Source organism: Mustela nivalis (assembly GCF_964662115.1).
Source record: "Mustela nivalis genome assembly, chromosome: 1".
Taxonomy (NCBI): Eukaryota; Metazoa; Chordata; class Mammalia; order Carnivora; family Mustelidae; genus Mustela; species Mustela nivalis.
Window position 1 is genome coordinate 211,758,366 of NC_139020.1, and position 23,891 is coordinate 211,782,256.

At 48.8% G+C, this 23,891-nt stretch overlaps 1 protein-coding gene across 1 annotated transcript in view; it reads left to right on the forward strand.

Annotated features, from left to right (window-relative positions):
- C3 (complement C3) overlaps positions 1 to 23,891 on the forward strand; it is a 33,128-nt gene that overhangs the window by 6,655 nt on the left and 2,582 nt on the right. Inside the window, exons 16-33 of the mRNA XM_082744227.1 lie at positions 52 to 123; positions 294 to 497; positions 3,576 to 3,684; positions 3,964 to 4,049; positions 9,468 to 9,610; positions 9,705 to 9,917; positions 12,623 to 12,689; positions 12,794 to 12,880; positions 13,504 to 13,707; positions 14,376 to 14,451; positions 14,727 to 14,886; positions 15,748 to 15,846; positions 18,953 to 19,109; positions 20,601 to 20,764; positions 21,893 to 22,051; positions 22,199 to 22,258; positions 22,382 to 22,472; positions 22,596 to 22,647. Coding sequence (XP_082600353.1) covers positions 52 to 123; positions 294 to 497; positions 3,576 to 3,684; positions 3,964 to 4,049; positions 9,468 to 9,610; positions 9,705 to 9,917; positions 12,623 to 12,689; positions 12,794 to 12,880; positions 13,504 to 13,707; positions 14,376 to 14,451; positions 14,727 to 14,886; positions 15,748 to 15,846; positions 18,953 to 19,109; positions 20,601 to 20,764; positions 21,893 to 22,051; positions 22,199 to 22,258; positions 22,382 to 22,472; positions 22,596 to 22,647 — 2,203 coding nt within the window. The remainder of the gene's footprint in view (positions 1 to 51; positions 124 to 293; positions 498 to 3,575; positions 3,685 to 3,963; positions 4,050 to 9,467; positions 9,611 to 9,704; positions 9,918 to 12,622; positions 12,690 to 12,793; positions 12,881 to 13,503; positions 13,708 to 14,375; positions 14,452 to 14,726; positions 14,887 to 15,747; positions 15,847 to 18,952; positions 19,110 to 20,600; positions 20,765 to 21,892; positions 22,052 to 22,198; positions 22,259 to 22,381; positions 22,473 to 22,595; positions 22,648 to 23,891) is intronic.

Genomic DNA, 23,891 nt, shown 5'->3' on the forward strand with positions numbered 1-23,891 from the left:
GGCTCCCGATCAGTCCTTGACCCATCCCGTTGGTGTCCACCTGCCCCTCAGCTCTCGAGTGCCCCAAGCCAGCCGCCCGGCGCCGCCGCTCCGTCCAGCTCATGGAGAAGAGGCTAGACAAAGGTGGGAGCCCTGGCCGCCCCCGAGCCTTGTGCAGGCCGGGGAGTGGGGGGGGGGGGCGCCAAGGGGCCTGGCCGTGGGGGCGGCCTCCCTGCCGTCTGTCCCGTCTGTCCCGAGGGCCTCCGGCTCGAGGCCGGGGCTGCGGGCGTGACGCGGGCTCTGCGCCCCCACAGCCGGCCAGTACCCGAAGGACGTGCGCATGTGCTGCACGCAAGGCATGCGGGACAACATCATGAAGTACCCCTGCGAGCGGAGGGCGCAGTTCATCGCCCACGAGGAGCAGGAGCGCTGCGTGAAGGCCTTCCTGGACTGCTGCAACTACATCACCCAGCTGCGGCTCAACTACAGCCACGACGACCCGCTGGGACTGGCCAGGAGTGAGTCTGGCTGCGGGGGGCGGGGGGGGGGGGTGCGGCCGAGAGTGGACGGGGGAAGCCAGAGAAGGGAGGGGCCTGTCTGAGGGAGGAGGCGTGTCTGAGTTGGGAGGGGGCCTGGCCTGTCTGAGGGAGGAGCCCCTTCGGAGGGGAGCGGCTATCTGAGATGGGTGCTTTCCAGAGAGGTGCTAACTCAATGCCTAACAACCTTTGTGGCTTCATTTTAATTCATTCATTCATTCATTCATTCAGTTCTGGGTAAGACCAAATGTGTACCCACTTGAAGGTTTACATCTCAGGCGGAATGAATCCTAAGCAAAGCCGAGAGAGATTTCTCTTGTAATAACCCCACTTAAAGCAGGCCACAGCAGCCGAGGGGACTGGCGTGGTCTAACTGCCGTTTGCTGAGAGGCTTTGAGCCCCCTGAGGCCTGATCCCTCCTTTTCCAAAATGCTTTTTAAAAATGGGTCTTGACTGGGGGGAAAAAATCTCTCTGCTGGGACAGGCGCTGGCGAAACTGAACCCAGGGACAGCGGACGGCGAGCAGCACAGGACCTTTTGTGAGGGTCACCTTGGCAAATTCCCAGCTCCTCCCAGCCTTTCCGGATTGTTCTTTTTAACCATTTTATGCGGAGCGTTCGCTGCGCTGGTGATCATTTTACCTGGTCCTTGGAACCCTTCTTTTGTACATCCCACTGTTTTCTTTTTTTAAAGATTTATTTATTTATTTATTTATTCATCTGACAGGCAGAGATCACAAGGAGGCAGAGAGGCAAGCAGAGAGAGAGAGGGAAGCAGGCTCTCTGCTGAGCAGAGAACCTGATGCGGGACTCGATCCCAGGACCCTGAGATCATGACCTGAGCCAAAGGCAGTGGCTTAACCCACGGAGCCACCCAGGCGCCCCATCCCACTGCTTTCATGGGGGACCAAAAATTGTGTCCTTCAAACTGGGCTCCAAGAAAGGCCCATGTGAGCGGCTCTTAAAATAGAGGGAAGTTACCTTATTAACTACCGGATGAAAAGTCCTGTAAAGAGAATACCTTTGCTTAAAAACTGAAGAAGAAGGGGAAATTTCACAGCAGTACGCTGCCTGATCAAAGCAAAACTAATCCTTTTTTTTTTTTCTTTCAATAGTCTCCAACAGAAAAAGTGAAAACAGGCCTAAAAACCTTTTCTTCCCCCTGAACTGTGTGAGGACCCACCACCCCCGACTAGCTCAGTGTGGACTTCCTAGAAGCAGAGATATTCTCCCAGAAAACCCAGCACAGACACCAGAATTAGGACATTAATGTGGACTCGTCACCACCAAACCTTCTAGCCCCATTCACGTGGCTTTGGTCTGGTCTGGTTTGGGTTTGCGTCCTTTACAAGAACAGGATCTGGTCCAGATTTGGACGTCCTATTTGCTGGTGGGGGTCTCTTAGCATCCTTAGATCTGCCCAGCCCCTATCAGAGAGTCCATCGTGCAGCGACTCTCATGTCCAACTCTTTTGGGGGCCCATCCCTCAGTTTGGGTTGGCTCAGTGTTTCCTCATAATCACGTTCAGCTTTTGCATTTTCGACAGCTCTGTCACAAAAGAGACATTGTGGCCTTGTTAGTGCATCGTATCAGGGGCCTTATGACCTTGATTTTGTCCCATTGTTGGTGATGTGATCCTTGATCACTTGGCTAAGGCCGTGTGTGCTGGGTTGCTTCACTGTAAAGTTCCCTTTGTTCACTTACAGTTGCTTTTGAAACTTCTTTTTGCTATCAGATCGTGGCAAAATTCAAGCCAAGGGAAATATTCTCCAAATCAATTTTTACTTAGCCTGAATGACAGCAGGTAGGGGACTCCTTATGTGGGAACACGTATTTTCTTTTGTGCACACTTATATTTTTATTAATTTTTTTGCTGTTTATAGGCAGTCACTTCTTAAAGGCAGACATTGCCAAAGCGGGCAGATATTTATAAATTCTTTTAGCTGGAGGGCTAGCACTCCCTCCACCAACACCGCTAAAAAAGAACCAAAGATTTCCAACGCACGTGAACAAAGGCCTCTCCCTTCAATCTGTGTGAAATATACTAACCCAGGCTCACTGCCTTCTACTCCAATGAGCTACAGACATCCTTGCTCAAAGAGGAAAATTAGACAAAAAATATCCCATCTACCAGCATCGGGCTTATGCCCCGCTTGGGTGTTTTCATTCCTTAACACTGTGCACTTTTTTTTTTCTTTTTAGCCAATTGGGGGTGAGACAGAGTTGTTCACGTGTCCATACCCCAAAGGCACTTTGATGGGCTATTCCAGAACGTGGGTGGACTGAGGCATCAGCGGGCTTCACCTATTTTATTTCGCAGACCCAGAGCCGAATTACAGTCTGCTCATCATGTTTTAAAGAAAGTCCAGACAGGGTTGGACCCTCTTCCAACCCCCCACCCCATCTACTTGCTGATGGTGTCAGCCAGGCTTGAAAAGGTCACCCCCTCCACACCCCCTCACCATCAGGTCTGGGGAGTCTGCGGAGTCTGCCGTTTTCCTCCAGCCACGGGGCCTGGGAGCTACCGGGCTTAGAGAGAGAGGCTCAAGCGTGTGCTTTCAAGCCTATGAAAATTGGGGAAGGGGTACATCATATAACCAGCCTGGATTATTTTTGCCTTCATACCAATACAATTGTACAATGTAATTTTTTTTAAACTTTGTGGGAATTTGACTCTTTATTTTTTTTATTTTTTTAAAGATATTATTTTTTTATTTGACAGAGAGAGATCACAAGTAGGCAGAGAGGCAGGCAGAGAGAGAGGGGGGAAGCAGGTCCCCTGCTGAGCAGAGAGCTCGATGCGGGGCTTGATCCCAGGACCCTGAGATCATGACCTGAGCCGAAGGCAGCGGCTTAACCCACTGAGCCACCCAGGCGCCCTATAAAATGTAATTTTTAATAGTGTTTTTATGGAGGGAAGAGTCACAAATTTAAACACACCTGGGCGCCCTCCTCCAAAGCCATCGCGCGGCCATGGGTGAGTTCTGCTGTTAGGACAGTGGAGAGATGGGTCTGTTCTAAACCCCTCGCTCCTCTCCCCACCCCACCCCCTGCCTCCCAGGTGACACGGATGAGGACATTATTCCGGAAGACGAGATCATTTCCCGAAGCCAGTTCCCTGAGAGCTGGCTGTGGACCGTAGAGAGTCTCAATGAACCTGAGAAAAATGGGTAAGGCCGAGATACCCCCCCCCTTCAACCCACCCCCCAGACCAGTTCCTACAGCATCCCAGACTGGATCCACTTAATTTGCATGCGCCCCAACCCCCCACTTTTCTGGAGTCGCTGTGCAACCCCACAACCCAGCCTAGAAAAATTGAGAGTCAGGCTTCTTACCTTTGTCCAGCCACGAGCCCCTCCAACTCTTCCCTGGGGACCCCTCCATCCTTGCTCTCTCCCACACCCCGGACACCTGTCTTCTAAGGCTTCCACGTCTCCCTCCCCATCCAGAATCTCCACGAAGACCATGAATGTGTTTTTGAAAGATTCCATCACCACTTGGGAGATTCTGGCTGTGAGCTTGTCGAAGAACAAAGGTGAGAGAAGGTGGTGGGGTCCCATCCTCCAGAGGCGGGGACTCCGAGGCCACTGGGCATTTCCTCATCCCATCCAGAGAGATCTCCATTTCTTGATGGCTAGAGGAGGGTCAGATCCTACTCTGTGGGTGACATAGCCCAGTGCTTTTTGTAGATCGACTTTACTTTGAGAGCGGGTTTTAGGTTCATGGGAAAATTGAGGGGAAGGTACAAAGATCCCACACACACCCCTATGCCACCTCCCCGCATACCCAGCATCCCACCCCTGCACGGTGTATTTTTTACACGGGCACATCAGCATCACCCTAAGTTCATGGCTGATGTTAGGGTTCAATCTATATAGGTTTTGGACAAAGTTATAAGGATGTATATCCACCACTGCAATATCACACAGAATAATTTGCAACCACAAACACCCTTGAGGGGTGATGTCGATAGGGCGGTGGGTAGAGCGATTAAGAAAACACAGAAGAGGAAGCAGAATGAAATGCGTGATTGGAACATCGGTGGTCGGATTATGAAACCTGGCTGTCCCAGGGCTGCCACCCTGACAGTCTTGAGCAGAGCAAGGAGAGGGGTGCACTAACTTTAAGTGCCAATTTAAGTGTGCTCCTCAAAACTCAGCTGCCCAGATAAGTAATATTTTCATATAATCATTTTTTTTCACATAAAAAAAATGATTGCATGAAAATATTACTTATCTTATGCCCAGATAAGTAATATTTTCATGCAATCATTTTTTTTCACATAAAAAAATGATTGCATGAAAATATTACTTATAATTTTTTTCACATAAAAAAAAATCATGGTGAACAAAATATCTACGTTTTAAATAGAAGCCAGGGCTGCACCAAGCCGTACTGGAGTTTGAGGCAAGAGGAAGAAGAGCAGGGAGAGGGGAAGAGGGAGAAGCAGACTCCCCACTGAGCAGGTCGCCTGATGCAGGACCCTGAGATCATGACCTTGAGCCAAAGGCAGACACTCAACCGACTCAGCCCCCTTAGGTGCTCCAAAAGCCACAGTTTAGATCCTTGTCCTAAAAGCACGTTTCCTGAACCACTAGCCATCTGCCAAAAGTGCTTTACCTGGGTGTCTGTTAGAAATTCAGAATCATGGACCCCACTCCTGACCTGCTGACTCAGAACCTGCACTTTAATGTGGTCCCTTGGTGGTGGTGGTGGTGGGGGGGGTCTGTTGCATGTAGAGCCACTGGTCTGGTTCCAAGCTGCATGGTTCTCTGTGGTGGGGCCCTGCCCTGGGTGTTGTAGGATGTTGAACAGGATTCACAGCTTCTACCCGCTAGATTCCACTAGCACAAACTGCCCCCCCGTTGTGACATGTCACCAAAATGTCCCCCAGAAGTTGCCCAATGTCCGCTGGGCGGGATGTGGTGCAGAATCCTACAGGGCCCTGTGGTTTTTGGATTTCGCTCTCTGTGTCCTTGTGACACCTTCTTGATGTCACTGTCTCCCCAGGCACAATTTTAACTCTCCACACATTAGCTCTGTCAATGCTCACAACCACCCTATGTGTGTAGTACTAGTGTTTGCCTACAAATGAGGATAGGAAGCCAGGGAAGGAAGGTGACTTGCCAAAGACCACTGGGGGATGAACCTTCCAGAAGCCCCATCTTAGAGCTTCGGAGTAAATATAGTAGCATTGTAACCAACAGAACCTGGAAATTCCAGACTCCTGAGCTCCTATGAATTCAAGAGTCAAGGTTATAAGCAGGGAGCTTCCCAAGCTTAAATGCCTGGGCTCAAATCTCAGGTCTTCCTGTAGAGAGCTGTGTGGCCTGAGTCGAGTTACTCAACCTCTCTGTGCTCATCCATAAAATGGGCACAAAAGAAATAGTATCTACTCACCGTGTTATTGGGATGAGTCTATGAGTTAATACACAGGAAACCCTTATAATGGTGCCTGGCATATTACAGAGATCCGATGTGTGTGGGTTATTTTTGGAGCCAAACATATTTTAGAGGCCAAAGGGTAAATGCTTTTCGGACACACAGGGACGCTTCCTCAAATCCCACAAATCATGCACCAGAAGTCAGTCATCTTTATTTTTTTAATGAATAGATTTTTAAAAAGACAGTTTTAAGTGTACAGAAACAATTGAGCAAAAAGCAGAGAGTTGGGGCGCCTGGGTGGCTCAGTGGTTTTGGCTGCTGCCTTTGGCTCGGGTCATGATCTCAGGGTCCTGGGATCGAGCCCCGCATCGGGCTCCCTGCTCCGCAGGAAGCCTGCTTCCCTCTCTCTCTCTCTCTGCCTGCCTCTCTGCCTACTTGTGATCTCCGTCTTTCAAATAAATAAATAAAATCTTTAAAAAAAAAAAAAAAGCAGAGAGTTGACACACACCCTACCACTTCTCCCAATTCCCATTTTTAACCTCTATTTGCATTAGAGTGCTACATCTGCTACAACTGATGGGCCCATATGGATACGTTATTTTTGTTGTTGTTTAAGATTTATTTATTTGAGAGAGAGAGAGTGTGTGTGACCCTGAGATCATGACCGGAGCCGAAATCAAGAGTCGGACGCACTGACTGAGCCCCGCAGGTGGCCCTGGGTACATTATTATTAACTGTAGCCAATAAATAGCTTAGTGCTCCCCTTCGGTGTTGTACCTTCTGGGGGTTTGGACCAACCTGTAACAATACGTAGCCGCCGTACCAGTATCACCTAAAGAAGTTGTCTCACTGCCTTAAAAGTAACACGGACAGTGTGTCAGAAGTCGTTCCTCTTTTGGTTCTCTTTCGGTCCTTCCATCTTGTTCAAAGGGGAGCGTTCAGTCTGGGCCAAGCATGCCTTCATCTCTCCTGCTCTCGTTCAACAACTTTGATCAGCAAGGAGAGGGGAGCCAGTGCGACTTTGTGCGCGAGCTAACCAGTATCCAACAAAACCATTTTTGCTTTCCTTGAGGGAACCTCCTATTTATGGTGCAAAAGCTGCTGTTTCACACACCATAGTAAATTAAATTTGAGTTTAAAAATGTAGAAACAGGCCGCCTGGTTGGTTCAGTGGGTTAAGCCGCTGCCTTCAGCTCAGATCATGATCTTAGGGTCCTGAGATCGAGTCCCGCATCGGGCTTTCTGCTCGGCAGGGATCCTGCTTCCTCCTCTCTCTCTCTGGCTGCCTCTCTGCCTACTTGTGATCTCTCTCTGCCAAATAAATAAATAAAATCTTTTTTAAAATGTAGAAACAGGGGCATCTGGCTGGCTCAGTCAGTGGAACGTGCCACTCTTGACCTTGGGGATGCAAGTTTGAGCCCCAGGCTGGATGTAGAGATGACTAAAAAACAAACTCAAAAAAATGTAAAAACAAATAGTAGATAAGAAATGGTAAATAGCTCCATGATTAGAGCAGACATCACAAAGACAATGAACAGGGTTAGGGTTAGGAAATAAGAATTTCGTTCAAGCCTCTGATAATTTTTTTTCACCACTGAAGAATAAGGCAAAAAATCTTAATAGATGTCTTAGTGTAATATTATTTTTATTTGTTTGGCTTTTTTTTTAGCATAACAGTATTTTCAGTATGATGTTTTTGTAAATGTTGCTTGCATCAGCCCTTTGCTTGAATTTATTTAATTTTTTTAAAGATTTTATTTAGTCATTTGACAGAGAGAAAGAGAGCACAAGCAGAGGGAGAGACAGAAGCAGGCTCCCGGCAAAGCAGGGAAAGCCCGAAATGGGACTTGATCCCAGGACTCTGGGATCACGACCTGAGAGGGAGGCAGTGACTTAACCCACTGAGCCACCCAGGCGCTCCCTTTCGCTTGAATTTAATGCAGTAACCGTGACAATGCAAATAACCATTGTTTCTGGCATCATTTTCACTTCCTGTATATCGGCCCTGTCCATCGGAAATACAGTGCACGCTATGTAATTTTAAATTTTCTGGTAGTCCCCATAGAAAAGGAGTAGGCGAGGGGCACCTGGCTGGCTCAGCTCTCAGAGCGTGCAACCCTTGTTCTCAGGGTCATGAGTTCAAGCCCCACGTTGGGCATGGAGCCGACTTGAAAAAATATCCATTTTAGGGGCGCCTGGGTGGCTCCAAGCTTCTGCCTTTGGCTCAGGTCATGATCCCAGGGTCCTGGGATCGAGCCTGGAATCGGGAATCTCTGCTCAGCGGGGAGTCTCTCTCTCTGCCTGCCTCTCTGCCTACTTGTGATCTCTGTCAAGTAAATAAGTAAATAAAATATTTTTTAAAATCCATTTTATTATATATTTTCCATAACTAAATATATCCAAAATATTATTCTTTCAACATGTTTTATTCTTTCACTTTGTAAACATTCTCTCATTTTGTAAACATCTATGAACCACCGTCACCCTAATAATAATGTTACAAGGATACATCTGTTAATACTTAAGAATGACCTATTAACATCTCAAAATTATGAATGATATATTTTACCACTGTTTGTACTAAGGCTTCGAAATCTAGTACTTATTTTATACCTGCAGAGCATCTCAATGGCAGTGCTTTCTTTCTTTCTTTCTTTTTTGAAGATTTTACTTTTTCTTTTAAGCCGTCTCTTCACCTGACATGGGTCTCAAACTCACAGCCCCGAGATCAGCAGTCACATGCTTCCCTCACTGAGCCGGCCAGGTGCCCCTAGCCTTTCACTGTTACTTCTTTGATCTTATTTTAGGATTTGTAAAATGTACAGCTGAAAAGGTAGATTGGCCATCCAAGCTGGCCCAAACATACATTAAAAAATTTTCCAGGGGCACCTGGGTGGCTCAGTGGGTTAAGCCTCTGCCTTCTGCTCGGGTCATGATCTCAGGGTCCTGGGATCGAGCCCCGCATCGGGCTCTCTGCTCAGCAGGGGTCTGCTTCCCCCTTCCCTTCTGCCTGCCTCTCTCTGCCTGCTTGTGCGTTTTCTCTCTCTCTCTCTGTAAAATAAGTAAATAAAATCTTTTTTAAAAAAAAGTTTTCCAATCGCTAAATCAAGCATCATTTTCTACATTGAGATATTATTCACTTACCACAAAAGTCACCCTTTGAAAGTGTACAATGCAGGGGGTTGTGGTGTATTCACAACGAGGCATCAGTTGTTAAGTTTAAATCTGCATGAAGTGAAATGACATAAAAGTAGGAGTCCAGTTCCCACTGGAGCTAGCCACAATCCAAGTGCCCAGTGACCACCTCCACCTTGGGCTACCACTTTGGAGAGCACAGATACAGACTTGAGTTCTTCCCACCTGCACACACCTGTGAACGAAAGAAAATGGAAACAGCCCCATCCCAGCAATTTCCAGCAGTCACCACCTCCGGGAAATGGATCACCGTTGACGCTGTTCAGTCTGTGGCCTTCTACAACCACAGGCTGAACTTGGCACAGCTCCAGCAGGCAGGGGTAGCACTGTGAGGCCGTCTGCCTCCTTCCCTTGACACTCCTCTCCCGGGCAGGGATCTGCGTGGCTGACCCCTATGAGGTCGTGGTGATGCAAGACTTCTTCATTGACCTGCGGCTACCCTACTCTGTCGTGCGTAACGAGCAGGTGGAGATCCGAGCCGTGCTCTACAATTACCAGGAAACGATGAAAATCAAGGTGGGTCCCTGGGGTGGCAGAGTCATGATGGAGAGCTGGGGGTGGGGGTCTGTGGCACATGCCCTTGACTGATACTCTCCCCCACCCCCTACAGGTCAGGGTGGAACTGCTCTACAATCCAGCCTTCTGCAGCCTGGCCACCGCCAAGAAGCGCTACCTTCAGACTGTAGAAATCCCACCCAAGTCCTCAGTCGCCGTGCCTTATATCATTGTGCCTCTGAAGCTCGGCCTGCATGAGGTGGAGGTCAAGGCTGCCGTCTACAACTATGTAATCAGCGATGGTGTCAAGAAGACCTTGAAGGTCGTGGTGAGTCCTTGGGGCCCCTGCTGCCCCTTGTCCCTCAGGAGAATCTTCTCTCTCTCCTTTGCTGTCAGTCCAGGTTGGAGACCCAGACTCTGAGACACTAAGAGTGCCCAGTGTCCAGCTTAGGAAATTTAGGAGTCCTATAGGTTTAGATGCTGGGCCGGGATTAGGGGCAGTGAGTGAGGACTTTTAGGGCGCTCCAAAAAACTTAGTCATAAAAACCAATGGTACATTTTTAAGTGAAAATGTATTTTAATATCAAATTTTTAATTTTTTGATATTTAATATCAAATACGATTTTTTAAAAAGATTTATTTACTTGATAGAGAGAGGCACACACAGAGGGAACACAGGCAGGGGGAAATGGGAGAGGGAGAAGCAGGCTTCCCACCAAGCAAGGAGTCTGGTGCAGGACTCGATCCCAGGACCCTGAGATCATGACCTGAGCAGAAGGCAGACGCTTAATGACTGAGCCACCCAGGCACCCCTTGATTATGATATTTTTAACACATTTCAGTATATAGGACTTTTCTTTTGACCTTAAAAATTGGAGAAAACATATTTCACAAAATTTTTTTAAAGATTTTATATATTTATTTGACGGCATAAGTAGGCAGAGAGGCAGGCAGAGGGAGAAGGAGAAGCCACCCACCCCCCAACCAAAGCAGGGGTTGATTCCAGGACTCCGGCATCAGGACCTGAGCAGAAGGCAGATGTCTAACTGACTGAGCCCCCCAGGCGTCCCACACAACAAATTTTAGAAAGCAGTAACATACAATGTGAGAACATAAGAACTTCTAGTTTAACATATGGTTTTTATCCTTAATATATATGTTAACAGTTACATTTGTACTCTTTCCTACAGTGACAAACATTGGTCAATATAATAGGAGATCAAGTCGTTAATAAAAATAAAAGTTTCCTATCATCTTTTATTAATATTTTCAAGCAAAATGTGAGATCATAAATAAGAGAGACAACATTTTAATACAGTGTTGTAAGGAATCAAAATTCATGTCAAAAAATTCATGATAAACAAAAGATCAAAGTGTTAAACAGAGAGGATCTAATAGTATCAAGTCAACCAACATTTGGCTTTCCCAAATCTAAAGGGAAAATATGGCCCCCATATATGTGTCTTTTTTTAATGGTTAAAATTGATTAATGGTTCATTTTCCCCCAAAATGTTAAAGTAATTGAAAAAATATTGAAACACTGAAAAGCAAATGCTTTAAAACTGACAGTGCTATTTTATAGTGAAATGTCTTATTTATACCCAAACCAGAATTTATTATAATTTTTCTTTCCCAACTTTAATGGATCCAAATTCATATTTTTTTTAAGATTTTATTTTTAAGTGATCTCTACACCCAACCTGGGACTCGAACTTACAAGCCTGAGATCAAGAGTCATACATACATCCTACCCACCCAGCCAGCCAGGGGCACCTAAACTCATTTTTTTTTCAACTACTTTAATGTTCTGGAATATAATTAACCATTAAAGCATACATAAAAATATAAATCTAGGAGCACTTTTTTTTAAGTTCTCTCTCTCTCTTTCTTTTTTTCTTTTTTTTTTTTTTTTAGTAGTCTCTACACCCATTGTTGGGCTGAAACTCACAACTCCTACATCAAGAGTCACTCGCTCTTCCAACTGAGCCAGCCAGGCGCCCCCTACGGGCATATTTCTTATTATCCCTCTGGCCTGGGGCCCGAGTTCAGTGTGACACTGATGAGATGAAAACCTAGGAGGGTGCTTAGGGCATGGTCCAACACCCGAGAGCTAGTGTGCCCACAACTTCCCAGTTCTGCACACTCGGGTGCTGGTAGCTGGAAGGCAGCTATGACACGGAAATTAGCAGAGCTAAAAGATGGATCTTTTCTTCCCGGGGAGTTGGGTGTCAGACATTTACCAGCTTGCCACTGGAAGAGACTCAGTCTCCAAAGGAAAATTCGGGCATTAATATCAGCCTAAAGGAGACTGTGTTCGGGAAAGGCATTAACAGCTACAGTCCACCGCAGAAGTCTTTCTGTAGACACAGGAAAGCATCCTTTGGGATTCTGACACTAAGACAGCCCCTATTTTAACTGAGCACGTATTGCATGCCAGACATTGTGCTGAGTGCCTTATGCACATTCTTTAGTTCTAGAGACGTTTGCAAGGCACGGAGTTAAAAACACAGACTTTCTTGGGACATTTAGCCTGACTACCTCCCCTGCCATCCCCTCCCCCGCAAAAATACCAGACTTCCCTGTTCAAAACCCAGCTCTCTTCTACCAGCTGTGTGACATTGGACCAGTGACTTCACCTTTCTGTGTTTCCCACCTCTGAGATGGGAGTTGTACTAACAGTACTCAACCCACGGGGTTTGTTGCAAAGGTAAAAGGTTAACCCCAGAGAGTAAAGAAAGCTCCTTAGCACAGAGGAAGCTTTCAAAGGGGTTTGTTACTTTGTTAGCAAGGTTATTAATTCCCAGGATGACCATAGGAAGAAGATGTTTGCATTGCTTCCTCTTTCAAAGGGAGGAAGCCAAGGCACAGAGAAGGTAAGGAATTGACTCCCGGTCACACAGCTAGGACAGGTGATTCCGTTGTGCCTGTGCTACAGTAATCCCCAGAAGGACAGTGTCTTTGCTGACCAGTTATGTCTCTGTTCCTTTATTCACCTGACCTCTCCCCGCCATCCCCCATCCCAACATGGTTCAGCCGGAAGGAGTCAGAGTCAACCAGACTGTGGCTGTTCACACACTGAATCCAGAAGAGAAAGGAAAGGGTGAGTCAGCCACAGCAGAGGGTTTGAGGCCCCGGTGGTGACAGAGGGCATGGTGGCCTGGTGGGAGACAGCCGGTGGCATCCTTCTCTCCTCTTCCGCGGCAGGGGGAGAGCAGAAAGTGGAAATCCGTGCGGCAGACCTCAGCGACCAAGTCCCAGACACAGATTTGGAGACCAGGATCCTCCTGCAAGGTGAGCCGCCACTGACTGGCCCTGACCCCGGGGGGCACAACCCTGGAGAAGGGAACACAGTCCCACCTAATTCTGGGTCTATTTATGACTGTGCTTCCCCTCTCCACTTCCACTAGGACAGCGGGCCACCTCCTTGATGGGTTTGGTAGAAGACCCCAGGTGGTATTTAGTTCAGCAAACAGCTTTTGCTGATAAAGAAATTTAAATGAGAAACAGTATAGTTCAAAGGCAGGAAATTTTGGAACTTAAATGCCTGGGATGGGGGAGTTTCGCAAGAAGGGAAAAGAAGTCGCTGGAAAGGCATCTTGCAAGCAGTGAGGTTTGGGGTAGAGACGCTTAGTTTCCTCATCCGCGAAGGAGGTGAAAACCGGTACCTCTATCAAAGGAGCCTTGAGAGGATTAAATGAGATACTAGAGAGGTTCTCTAGAACAGCGCTTGGCAAACAGCACGAAGCACGATTGCTCCTGGAATTAGTTTTCCACTGGTGTAACCAGAGGACTCAGGGCCCAGAGTTCTCCTATGAAGCACAAGCCTGTTTGGAGCCTGGGATCACGGCTCACAGCCCTAACCCTCCTCACCCGACCCCATGGTGCTTGAGCGCGGTCCTCCCACCCGGCTGCAGGGACCCCGGTGGCTCAGATGGCAGAGGACGCCATCGATGGGGGCCGTCTGCACCACCTCATCGTGACCCCGTCGGGCTGTGGGGAGCAAAACATGATCGGCATGACACCCACCGTCATCGCGGTGCATTACCTGGACCAGACGGAGCAGTGGGAGAAGTTCGGCCTGGAGAAGCGGCAGGACGCCTTGGAAATCATCAAGAAGGGTGAGCCCGCGGGGCGCTGGGGTGGCTCAGTGGGTTAAGCCTCTGCCTTCAGCTCAGGTCATGATCCCGGCCCTGGGATGGAGCCCCGCATCGGGCTCTCTGCTCAGCGGGGAGCCTGCTTCCCCCTCCTCTCTCTCTCTGTCTCTCTGCCTCCTTGTGATCTCTCTGTCAAATATATAAATAAAAATCTTTAAAAAAAAAATAATAAGAAGAAGAAGGGTAAGCCCACGTTGGAGACCCGCCCCCCCTTCAGCCCCCTTCCCAAGATGTATCCTCCCTGAGACCTGGCCCCCCATTGAGGCCCCGCCCCTCCTCGAAGCCCCTCTCTGATCTGGACCCCTTCTTCTCAAAGACCTCCCAGGGGACCTTTCCCCTCTCTGAGACCCTGGGCTCCTCTGAGACCTAGGGAGCTCCCTCTCTCCCTGAAGCCCCTTGAGACCGTTCTCCTCTTGGAAGCCCTCTCCTCTGAGAACCTCCTCCTCCTTTTCTCTCGGATCGCAGCACCCTCACCTCTGCCTTCCCCCCAGACTTCCCTGCTCCTGGCTGAGCCCCCTCTTTCCTCTCCGATCCCCTGTCCTCTAAGTCCCTCCCCTTGCTGACATACCCATGCCGGGCACCGCCCCCACTCAGCCCCTGCTCCTAGGCTGACTCTTCTCGCTTCCCTGCAGGGTACACCCAGCAGCTGGCCTTCCGACAAGGCAACTCAGCCTTCGCGGCCTTCAAGGACCGGGCGTCCAGCACCTGGCAAGTCATCCTCATACCCCACAGAGCGGGGCGGCCTGGTGTGGTCCCGGGGAGCCTCGTCCACACAGCCCTGTGCCCAGCTCTAGAGCTTCAGCCCGTAGAGGCACGTGGCTTGCGGTCATCAAGCGCCTCCCGCAGCTAGGCTGGGTCTGCACTTAGAAGGGAGAAGCGGGGCCAGCCCGGCCAGGCCCTGCCCCTCTCTGCTCACTGGTGTGCTGAAATGGCAGTCTCTGGATCCCGGAGGCGACTGCCTCACGCTCGGTGCCTGCCCTCAGGTTGACGGCCTACGTGGTCAAGGTCTTCTCTTTGGCCACCGACCTCATCGCCATCGATTCCCAGGTCCTCTGTGGGGCAGTCAAATGGCTGATCATGGAGAAGCAGAAACCCGACGGGATCTTCAATGAGGATGGGCCAGTGATTCACCAAGAGATGATTGTAAGAGGCAGGAGTTCAGGGCAGGCTGGGGAAGGGGCTCCCGGAAGTCCCAGGATACATAGGAGAAAACACTACCCCTTGGCCTGGAGTGTCGCTCTTCCAGTGCAAAGACTAGAGGCCTTCAGAGTCTAGGGCAAAACCAAAGTCCTTCTCCCTTCACTCTGCCAGCAGCAGGAGCATCGTTGCAAGCTTGTTAGTAATGCATGTCCTCAGGCTGGACCCTAGGTGCATGGAATCGGAAACTTTAGGGAGACGGCCTAGGAATCAGTTTCGACAAACCCTACCCCACCCCACCTGCATGATGCTGATGCATGCATAAGTTAGAGAATCACTGCCTTAGCCTGAACTTTCAGGTGTCCAGTCTCACAGCTGTCCTCCTACCCCTATCCATACTCCATCTGTACTGCTGGGATCCTTGCTCTCTCCTGCCACAGGGCCTTTGCACATGCTGTTCCCACCGCCTGGCATGCTAACTCCATCATCCCCCAGCAACATCATTCCTGATCTCCCCAGCTGAGTCACACTCCCCTTGTCCACTCTCACTCCCACACCCACTTCTCCTGCACAGCACTCATCAGTCTGTAATGATATATCTTTTGGTGAACTGGTTGGTTCATGTCTGTCTCCCCTACCATACGGAAAGCTCCATGAGGGTTGGGCTAGTGTCTGGTTCTTTCCCACCATCTTATTCACAGCACCAGTGACATGGGCTGAGTGAATGAACACTGAAGAGAGTAGCCTCCTAAGGAGACGCTGAGGAGAGGTTCAGCTCCGCCTTGACCTACTCACCCGGCAAGGGGATTGGTCACCAAATGGGAACACACTGGTGACCCTATCCTTGTTTCCTGCTTCCTATTCTAGGGTGGCTTCCGGGATTCTAAGGAGAAGGACGTGTCCCTCACAGCCTTTGTCCTCATTGCACTGAAAGAGGCTGAAGATATTTGCCAAGGACAGGTCAACGTAAGTGTCTGCCCTGCTCCCCTCCCCTACCCAGGGCACATCCACCGTGGAGGTGAGGTGTTACATCTGGGTGATTCTCTGTCCTCCCCAGTGCAATAACAACCACCACGGTGGCCATAATAACACCCAGCATTTGGGGGTCATTAACTAGGATGCTCATCTAAGATCTTCCCGTGGTTAAGTCCTGTAATCCTGTAAGAGCCCAAGAGGCCGGCTACTCTTCTTATCCCCAGTTTACAGAAGAGAAAACTGAGACCCAAAGAGATCAAAGAGCAGGTCCTTTCTCTCTGCTTTACCATTTTCAGAGAGTTTTCACCAATGTCAACCAAAGCCCGCTCAAGCCCACTTTCCACGTCACTCCCGCCAGATCAGTGCCTTGTATCCTTGCTGCTTCCCTAAAGAAAACTCACAACAGAGAGCTAAGAAAACATCAAGACTATTTTTCTTAGTCTGAGAGATCTTTTTAGGAAATTTCTTTTCCTTTCTATTTTTTTTTAAAGATTTATTTACTTGAGAGAGAGAACATGGGGGAGAGAGGGAGAGAGAGAGAACTTCAAGCAGGCTCCCTGCTAAGCACAGAGCCCCTATGCAAGGCTCCATCTCAGGACCCTGAGATCTGACCTGAGCCAAAATCCAGAGTCAGGTGTTTGACTGAGCTATCCAGGTGCCTGTCTTTTAGGAAATTTTCAAAGGAACCATTAAAGGGAAATGATTAAAAATGTTGTCTTACGGCTATTTCCTTTTCCTCTGGTTTTGGCTTTGAAGCGGAGACACTTAGAAAGATTGGCTTCTGAGAGTCTTTGTAATTGCTCTATTTGCTTTGTCCTGGGTTTTTAAGAGTAGCGTGTTTGACCTTTAGCTTACCAAGTCCGGAAGCCCAGGATCTCACGTCAGCCAGCTGCTCCCTTAGTTGGAACCCAGAAAAGAGAGGGAGCCGGGGTGGGAGGGGGGTAATCTTTAGTGCCCAAGAGGAACCCAGGCCCTTCTGTGCCAAATAATTCCTTTTTCTCTGCCACCTACCCAGCTGGGCAGAATGTGGCTGGCTGCCTTCTTTGGGGGAATAGCCTAACCAAGGCTATCAGATTCCCGGGGAATGGTTCTTTTTTATTTTTTTTTATATATATTTTTAAAAGATTTTATTTATTTATCAGAGGGAGAGAGGGGGAGAGAGCGAGCACAGGCAGACAGAATGGCAGGCAGATGCAGAGGGAGAAGCAGGCTCCCCGCTGAGCAAGGAGCCCAATGTGGGACTCGATCCCAGAACGCTGGGATCATGACCTGAGCCGAAGGCAGCTGCTTAACCAACTGAGCCACCCAGGCGTCCCCCCCCCCTTTTTTTTTAAGAGTTTATTTATTTAGTTAATAGAGAGAGAGAGTGAGCACAAGTAGGGGGAGCAGCAGGCAGAGGGAGAGGGAGAAGCAGGCTCCCTGCTGAGCAGGGAGTCCCATGGGGGGTCCATTGCAGGACTCTGGGATCATGGCCTGAGCCAGAAGGCAAAGGCTTAATGACTGAGCCAACCAGGAGCCCCCCCCCCCAGGGACTGGTTCTGATTGGCTCCATCATGCTCATGTGATCACAGCTGGGCCAATCAGCTGAGGCCAGAAGTAGAACTTACTGGCAAATATGGCCACTTCCATTGTGGCACGTAAATGAAAGAAAAGTTCCTACAAAAGTCGGAAGTAGATGAAGGAGAGGTAGCTGGGCAGGCAAAAGGGTTATTTTCTACTACAACACAGCAATATTTGGCCTCCCTGCTCAGCGGGAGCCTGCTTCTCCCACTCCCTCTCCCTCTGCGCCTGTGCTCTCTCTCACTTGCTCTCTCAAATAAATAAATAAAATCTTTTTTAAAATTAAGTCATAGAAGTTTACATTTAAGTAAATTAGACGATGCATTAAACATTTAAAAACAGGTTAAAAAAAACACTCAAAACTCATCACTTCCCAATTATTCACTTTCATCATTATCCTTGATACACCCATCCACCTCGAGGTTCTTTGCACACGTATATGGTGGAAATACTATCAGACGCTGTGCTACTGCCCACCTCTTCCCAACTCTGCGTTCACTGCCTCCACATCTGTGGTTTGAAATTGGCCACGGTTGTATTTACACCATGAAAATCCGCAAACACTACAGATCGAGTCTTCCTCTACCCCTCCTCTCTCTGGGTCTCAGTATTCTCATCTGTGCAGTAAGAATGATGATAAAAATAGACTGGCATACATTTGGGACCACGTGGGTGGAACTAGAGGGTATTATGCTGAGCGAAATAAGTCAATCAGAGAAAGACAATTATCATATGATCTCCCTGATATGAGGAAGTTGAGAGGCAACGTTGGGGGGGATGGGGGGTAGGAAATGAATCAATGAAACAAGATGGGATCAGGAGGGAGACAAACCATAAGAGACTCTTAATCTCACAAAACAAACAGGGTTGTGGGGGTGGGGGTAGGGAGAGGGGGGTGGGGTTATAGGCATTGGGGAAGGTATGTGCTATGGTGAGTGCTGTGAAGTGTGTAAACCTGGCGATTCACAAACCTGTACCCCTGGGGCTAATAATACATTATATGTTAATTTTAAAAATTAAAAAAAAAATAGGCTGGCATATATAGTAAGTGTTAGCTAGGAAGCTGATGATGAGACAAGAGGAACTCCCAGCAGGATGCTGAATCATTCACACTAGCTCACAAGTGCCTATCTGAGACATCTCTTCTCCACTCCATGTTCAGGCATGTCATGGTGGTAGCTTGAAACTGACCACAGTGGGAGTATTTCCCTTACAGTAACTGGAGATCTGTAAACTAGCCACCCTCCTCCCCTATCCCCAAACACACACTGGAGGCCTTAAGCAGCTACCGGGACACTGCTGGTTATATAAACTATCCCTGGCAACTTTTAGGTATTCAACAACAAGGCAGCTCATGGTGACTAAATGTCTGGAAAACCCAGTGGGGGTGTGGGAGAGGGAAGATCGATCCAAGACAGATGTGTCCTAAGGACGGAAACCATCCTGGTACCCAAGAAGTGGTGCCTTTGTGATCCTTACCAGCTCTCTGTGGCAGTAATGTCCAACTTACCAAAGTACTCGATCCTCTTTCTTATAGAGCCTGCCGGGCAGCATCAATAAGGCAGGACAGTATCTTGAAGCCCACTACGAGAACCTGCAGAGATCCTATTCTGTGGCCATTGCTGGCTATGCCCTCGCCCAGATAGGCAAGCTGGAGGGAAACCTCCTCAGAAAATTCCTGAGGACAGCCAAAGGTGAGGGGCAGCCTAACGAGGTAAAAGAGGAATGCATGGCTGGGGTTGGGGGAGGCCATCTTGAACTGGCATGCAGGGTGCTAAGCTGTGCTGCGATGGGCAGATTCAAGGTGAGCTGGAGTGGATGGTGCTAAGCCATGCTGGGTGGGTGGCTCTGAGGCGTGCGAAGTTCTCATTGTAAGCTCCACGAGAAGGTCCATGGCCTTCTTCATTCAACAAGTGTGTATTGAGCACTTGCTATGACCCAGGAGCAAGGACGTGGGCTCTGACATCAGACAGACCCCAATTCAGATCCCGCTCTGCCATGTTCTCACTGTGTGACTTTGTACAAGTCACTGAACCTCTCTGGTCCTCATCTGAAGATGATATTTACATCGTAGGTGGTTGTGTAGATTGAACAAGTAATGCAGGTAGAAGGTCTAGCACCCCATAAGGGCTCTGTCACTCCTGTTGTCCTAACATTAACATTATCTCAAGGGTCTTTGGGATTAGACAAGATAATGCCATGGGCAATTTATCACAGTGCCTGGCACCTAGTGAGCACTTAATCATTGGTTCCAGTGATGATCTGTACCAGGTTTGCCCTGATTGATGGAACATAGTCAAGAAACATGATGTAACATATACCGAAGTGGTTTAACACAATAGAAGTTTGTTGTTCATGGATGGATCTCCTCCTTACACTAATGCCCAGATCCCAGCCTCTATCTATTCATGGCTCTGCCACTCCAGGTGCTTGGAACCCACTCCATCCAAGTAGAAGGAGAAAGAGTCAGGAGGATTATGCAAAGGACGTAGACCAGGCATGGAAGGGGTCCCTGTCACTGCCAGTGCCCATTCCATTGTCCAGAGCTCCATCATATGGACATACCTGCCTGCAAAGATATGTGGGAGATGTAGTCCAACTGTGTGCCCAGGAAGAGGAGAGAACGGTTCTTAATAACAATCTCTGCCATAACTACTTTCTTAGGCACCTGGGACATCACAGTGAATCAGTATAGCCCCTGCCATCATGGCCCCACACTCCAGTTGAGGAAAGATGTGAGTTAATAGATTGCTATGGAGCATGATAATGCTGGAACAAGAGAGTGTAGGATGTTTTGAGAGACAGAAGGAAAGACAGGGGTCTGTCACCCAGTCTTGGGGTACCACTGAAGTCAAATTGTGCAGGATGAGATTAACAGGAGTTAAGTGGAGAAGAGGTTCTCCAAGTAGAGGGAACAGAATATCAAAAGACTGAGAGGAAATAATGAGAATGGACAGTTTAGGGAATCTCCTATAGCTCAGTGGGGGTACAGTTGAGAATTCAAGTGGAAGAGTAAAGGTTAATGAGAGAAGAGAATGAGGCAGGAGCCAGCAGGTTGAGGGCCTTGCATATAAGGATACTTGAACACCAAGAAGTCTAGGGGTTGTGGTCTTCTGAGCTTTCTCTGAGCCATCTCCAGGCTGGACAGAGCAGTGAGCATGGGGCGGTGGGGGTTCTCTCCACAGACAGGGAACGCTGGGAGGAGCCTAACCAGAAGCTCTATAGTGTGGAAGCCACATCCTACGCCCTCTTGGCCCTGCTGCTGCTCAAAGACTTTGACTCTGCACCTCCTGTCGTGCGCTGGCTCAATGAGCAGAGATACTACGGAGGTGGCTATGGTTCCACCCAGGCAAGTGACCCCATATCCCCCAAGCACCTGCATGCCTACTTCCTCTGGCCTCCCACTGGCCTCCAAGAGAAGACATTGAGACTGAGGGGAAGTCCTTCTTTCCCACAAGCCAGAGGGGCTGGAGTGGATTTGAGAGATCAGGCTTTTTCAATTGTGAACCCACCTATGGGATCTAGACTACATTCTGAATGCCCCAAGCTGTGTTCTGAGCCTCCAGGTATCTAGACCAGGTCCTCAGCTCCACCCGACTCCATGTTAGCTCGTCTTCCTGTGGGTTCTAGACCAGGTCCTCAGCTCCACCCGACTCCATGTTAGCACATCTTCCTGTGGGTTCTAGACCAGGTCCTCAGCTCCACCCGACTCCATGTTAGCACATCTTCCTGTGGGTTCTAGACCAGGTCCTCAGCTCCACCCGACTCCATGTTAGCTCGTCTTCCTGTGGGTTCTAGACCAGGTCCTCAGCTCCACCCGACTCCATGTTAGCACATCTTCCTGTGGGTTCTAGACCAGGTCCTCAGCTCCACCCGACTCCATGTTAGCACATCTTCCTGTGGGTTCTAGACCAGGTCCTCAGCTCCACCCGACTCCATGTTAGCTCGTCTTCCTGTGGGTTCTAGACCAGGTCCTCAGCTCCACCAGACTCCCAGCCTTTCTCTCCCTGGTGGGTTCTAGGCCATGGTTTCAAAAACCTCAGACTCCGGTTTGACCCCCTTTCTTTCTGGCAAGCTGTCAGTCATACTCTCAGTATCCCTTTTGGATTCTAGGTCATATGGTCAGTGACCCCAGGCTTCAACTTCATTCTTTTTTCACAAGCGGGTTCTAAACACATTTCATTTGGCTCCAAACTCTTACCTTAGACTCTCCTCTGGATAAGTTTGGACCACATTCTCGGTATTGCTACAGCCTCAGTCTTATGCCTGCAATTTCTGGTGAATACAAGACTTGTTGTCAGTGTCTCCAAGTTCTGGTATAAGCCTCTATCCCTTGGAGAATGTGGAGCATGTCCTCAGTGTCTAACAACCCCCAATCTCATCCTTACCCTCTCTGGGGGTGGGGGTGGCATCCTAGGCTACAGTCTTAGTGCCTTCTCCCTCTGATCTGAGACTCTTCCTCTCTCTTGGGTTCTAGGCCACCTTCATGGTATTCCAAGCCTTGGCCCAATACCAGAAAGATGTCCCTCGCCACAAGGACTTGAACCTGGAGGTGTCCATCAAACTGCCCAGCCGAAACAGTGAGATCAAGCACCTCATCCTCTGGGAGTCTGCTAGCCTCCTGCGGTCAGAAGAGGTACAGTGGCCGAACCAAACCCTCCTTGCTATCACCCTGCACACCAGCCAGGGTTTGCCAGAGGCAGGAAGGAGAGCAGATGATTACTATACCCAAGGGAAGGCTTCGTTCCCGACATCCTCTCTTCTTTCTCCCTACTCCCTGCAGACCAAGAAAAATGAGAATTTCGAAGTGATAGCTAAAGGAAAAGGAGAAGGCACCTTGTCGGTAAGACACAGGAACACACATCCACTTGGCCCGCCACTTTCTCTCAACCCCTCTGCCCCAGAGCGACCCTCTCCTTCTCAACTCAGGGGGGCTGACACTTCATTGCCCGCCCTATTCCACCAGGTGGTGACAATGTACTATGCCAAGCCCAAAAGCCAAGCCTCCTGCAAGAACTTTGACCTCAGGGTTAACATTCAACGAGTCCCTGATGAGGGTAAATGGAGTAAAGCCCCTACCTGTTATCCTTCCCTTAACCTCATTCTAATGTCTGCCCTCCCGCCTGAATCGGGACCCAAGGACCCCCCCCCTCCCATTTTTCTGTCTTCTGTGTTCCTAGGCAAGAAGCCTCAGGATGCCAAGAGCACCATGCGTCTTAACATCTGTACCAGGTAAGTGACAATAGCTCACTGGGGGGTCATCTTGACCATTCCTCTGTCCATAACAAGACTTCTCACGAATAATATCTGCGGTACCTAATCCTTTCCAAGAGCGCATTGTGCCTCTGGTATTGTGTGAAGTCCCCCGAGGAGGTAGATGCCACGGACACAGCCCTCACTGCCCTCACTGCCCTCAGCAGTCCGAGACTAGCCGTGGCCACAGAGGCGAGACGGTACAAGCAATCCCAATAATCAATGGGGGAAGTTACAGTTGTTCCATGACCTTGAAAGTGTTTTATCACAACATCGAAAACTCTCATATTGCCGGTTTTAAAGATACAGAGAAATGAAAATGACAGCAAGACGAGAATTTGTTTAAGATGCTGTAAATGAAAACATCAGAACATTGTGATGGAAGTGATTTGTTTTTCTCCTTCGTAAAACACTTATCAAAAGAACCTGTGGTTGGAAAGCACCTCCTTCCTCCTCTTTGTGTAACTTAGGTTATGGATAAAGCAGGCATCCTTCCTATGAAGTTGTGAATTGTCATGTGCCCTTCTAAGTTAGGTCAACTTCCAACACTTAATCCTTGCAGTGGCCAGTGTCACGAGATACCCAAGAGTTACGGCTGCGTCTCTGCCAGTGTTGCTTCCTCTGGGACAGCTGCACCTTTGGTCACAGCCATTCTTCTCACTTGTGTTGATGGGCTCGTGTTCCCCCAGGTTCCTCCCACTGCATAGCCGGCCCCTCAAATTGCAGCAGGGGGGACATTCCCGCAGCTTGCTGTTTTTTCTCTAGCTCCGTTTGTGTGCTATTCAAATTTTACCTCCAGCAGTACCCGTCTTTAACCAGTCTTCATTTCTCTGCCGTGCTTTCATCTTTGTTGGCTAGTTCCCTCTTTCAATAACTCATTTTCCCAAAACGTCAGGTGGGTTGATAAAGAATTAACACAATCACAGGTCACGCTATCAGTGCATGACAGTTCATGCACTAATGGCGGCTCAGTGACTTGGCACTGATGGACTTGAAAGAAGTGGTGTGATTGGTCATTGACTGTGATGAGCATCTGTTATTTGCAAAGCGATTGGTGGACTGGAGAGCTAGAAACAAGATTTGTACTTTATGCAGTTGTGATTACTGTACCCCGGTGTTACTGATCTAGACCATGGTAACATTTTCTTGTCTTTATTTTCTAGAAGAACTGAGGCATGGAGAGGGCAAGGGACTCATCAGAGGTCATATAGAGCTGGGATTTG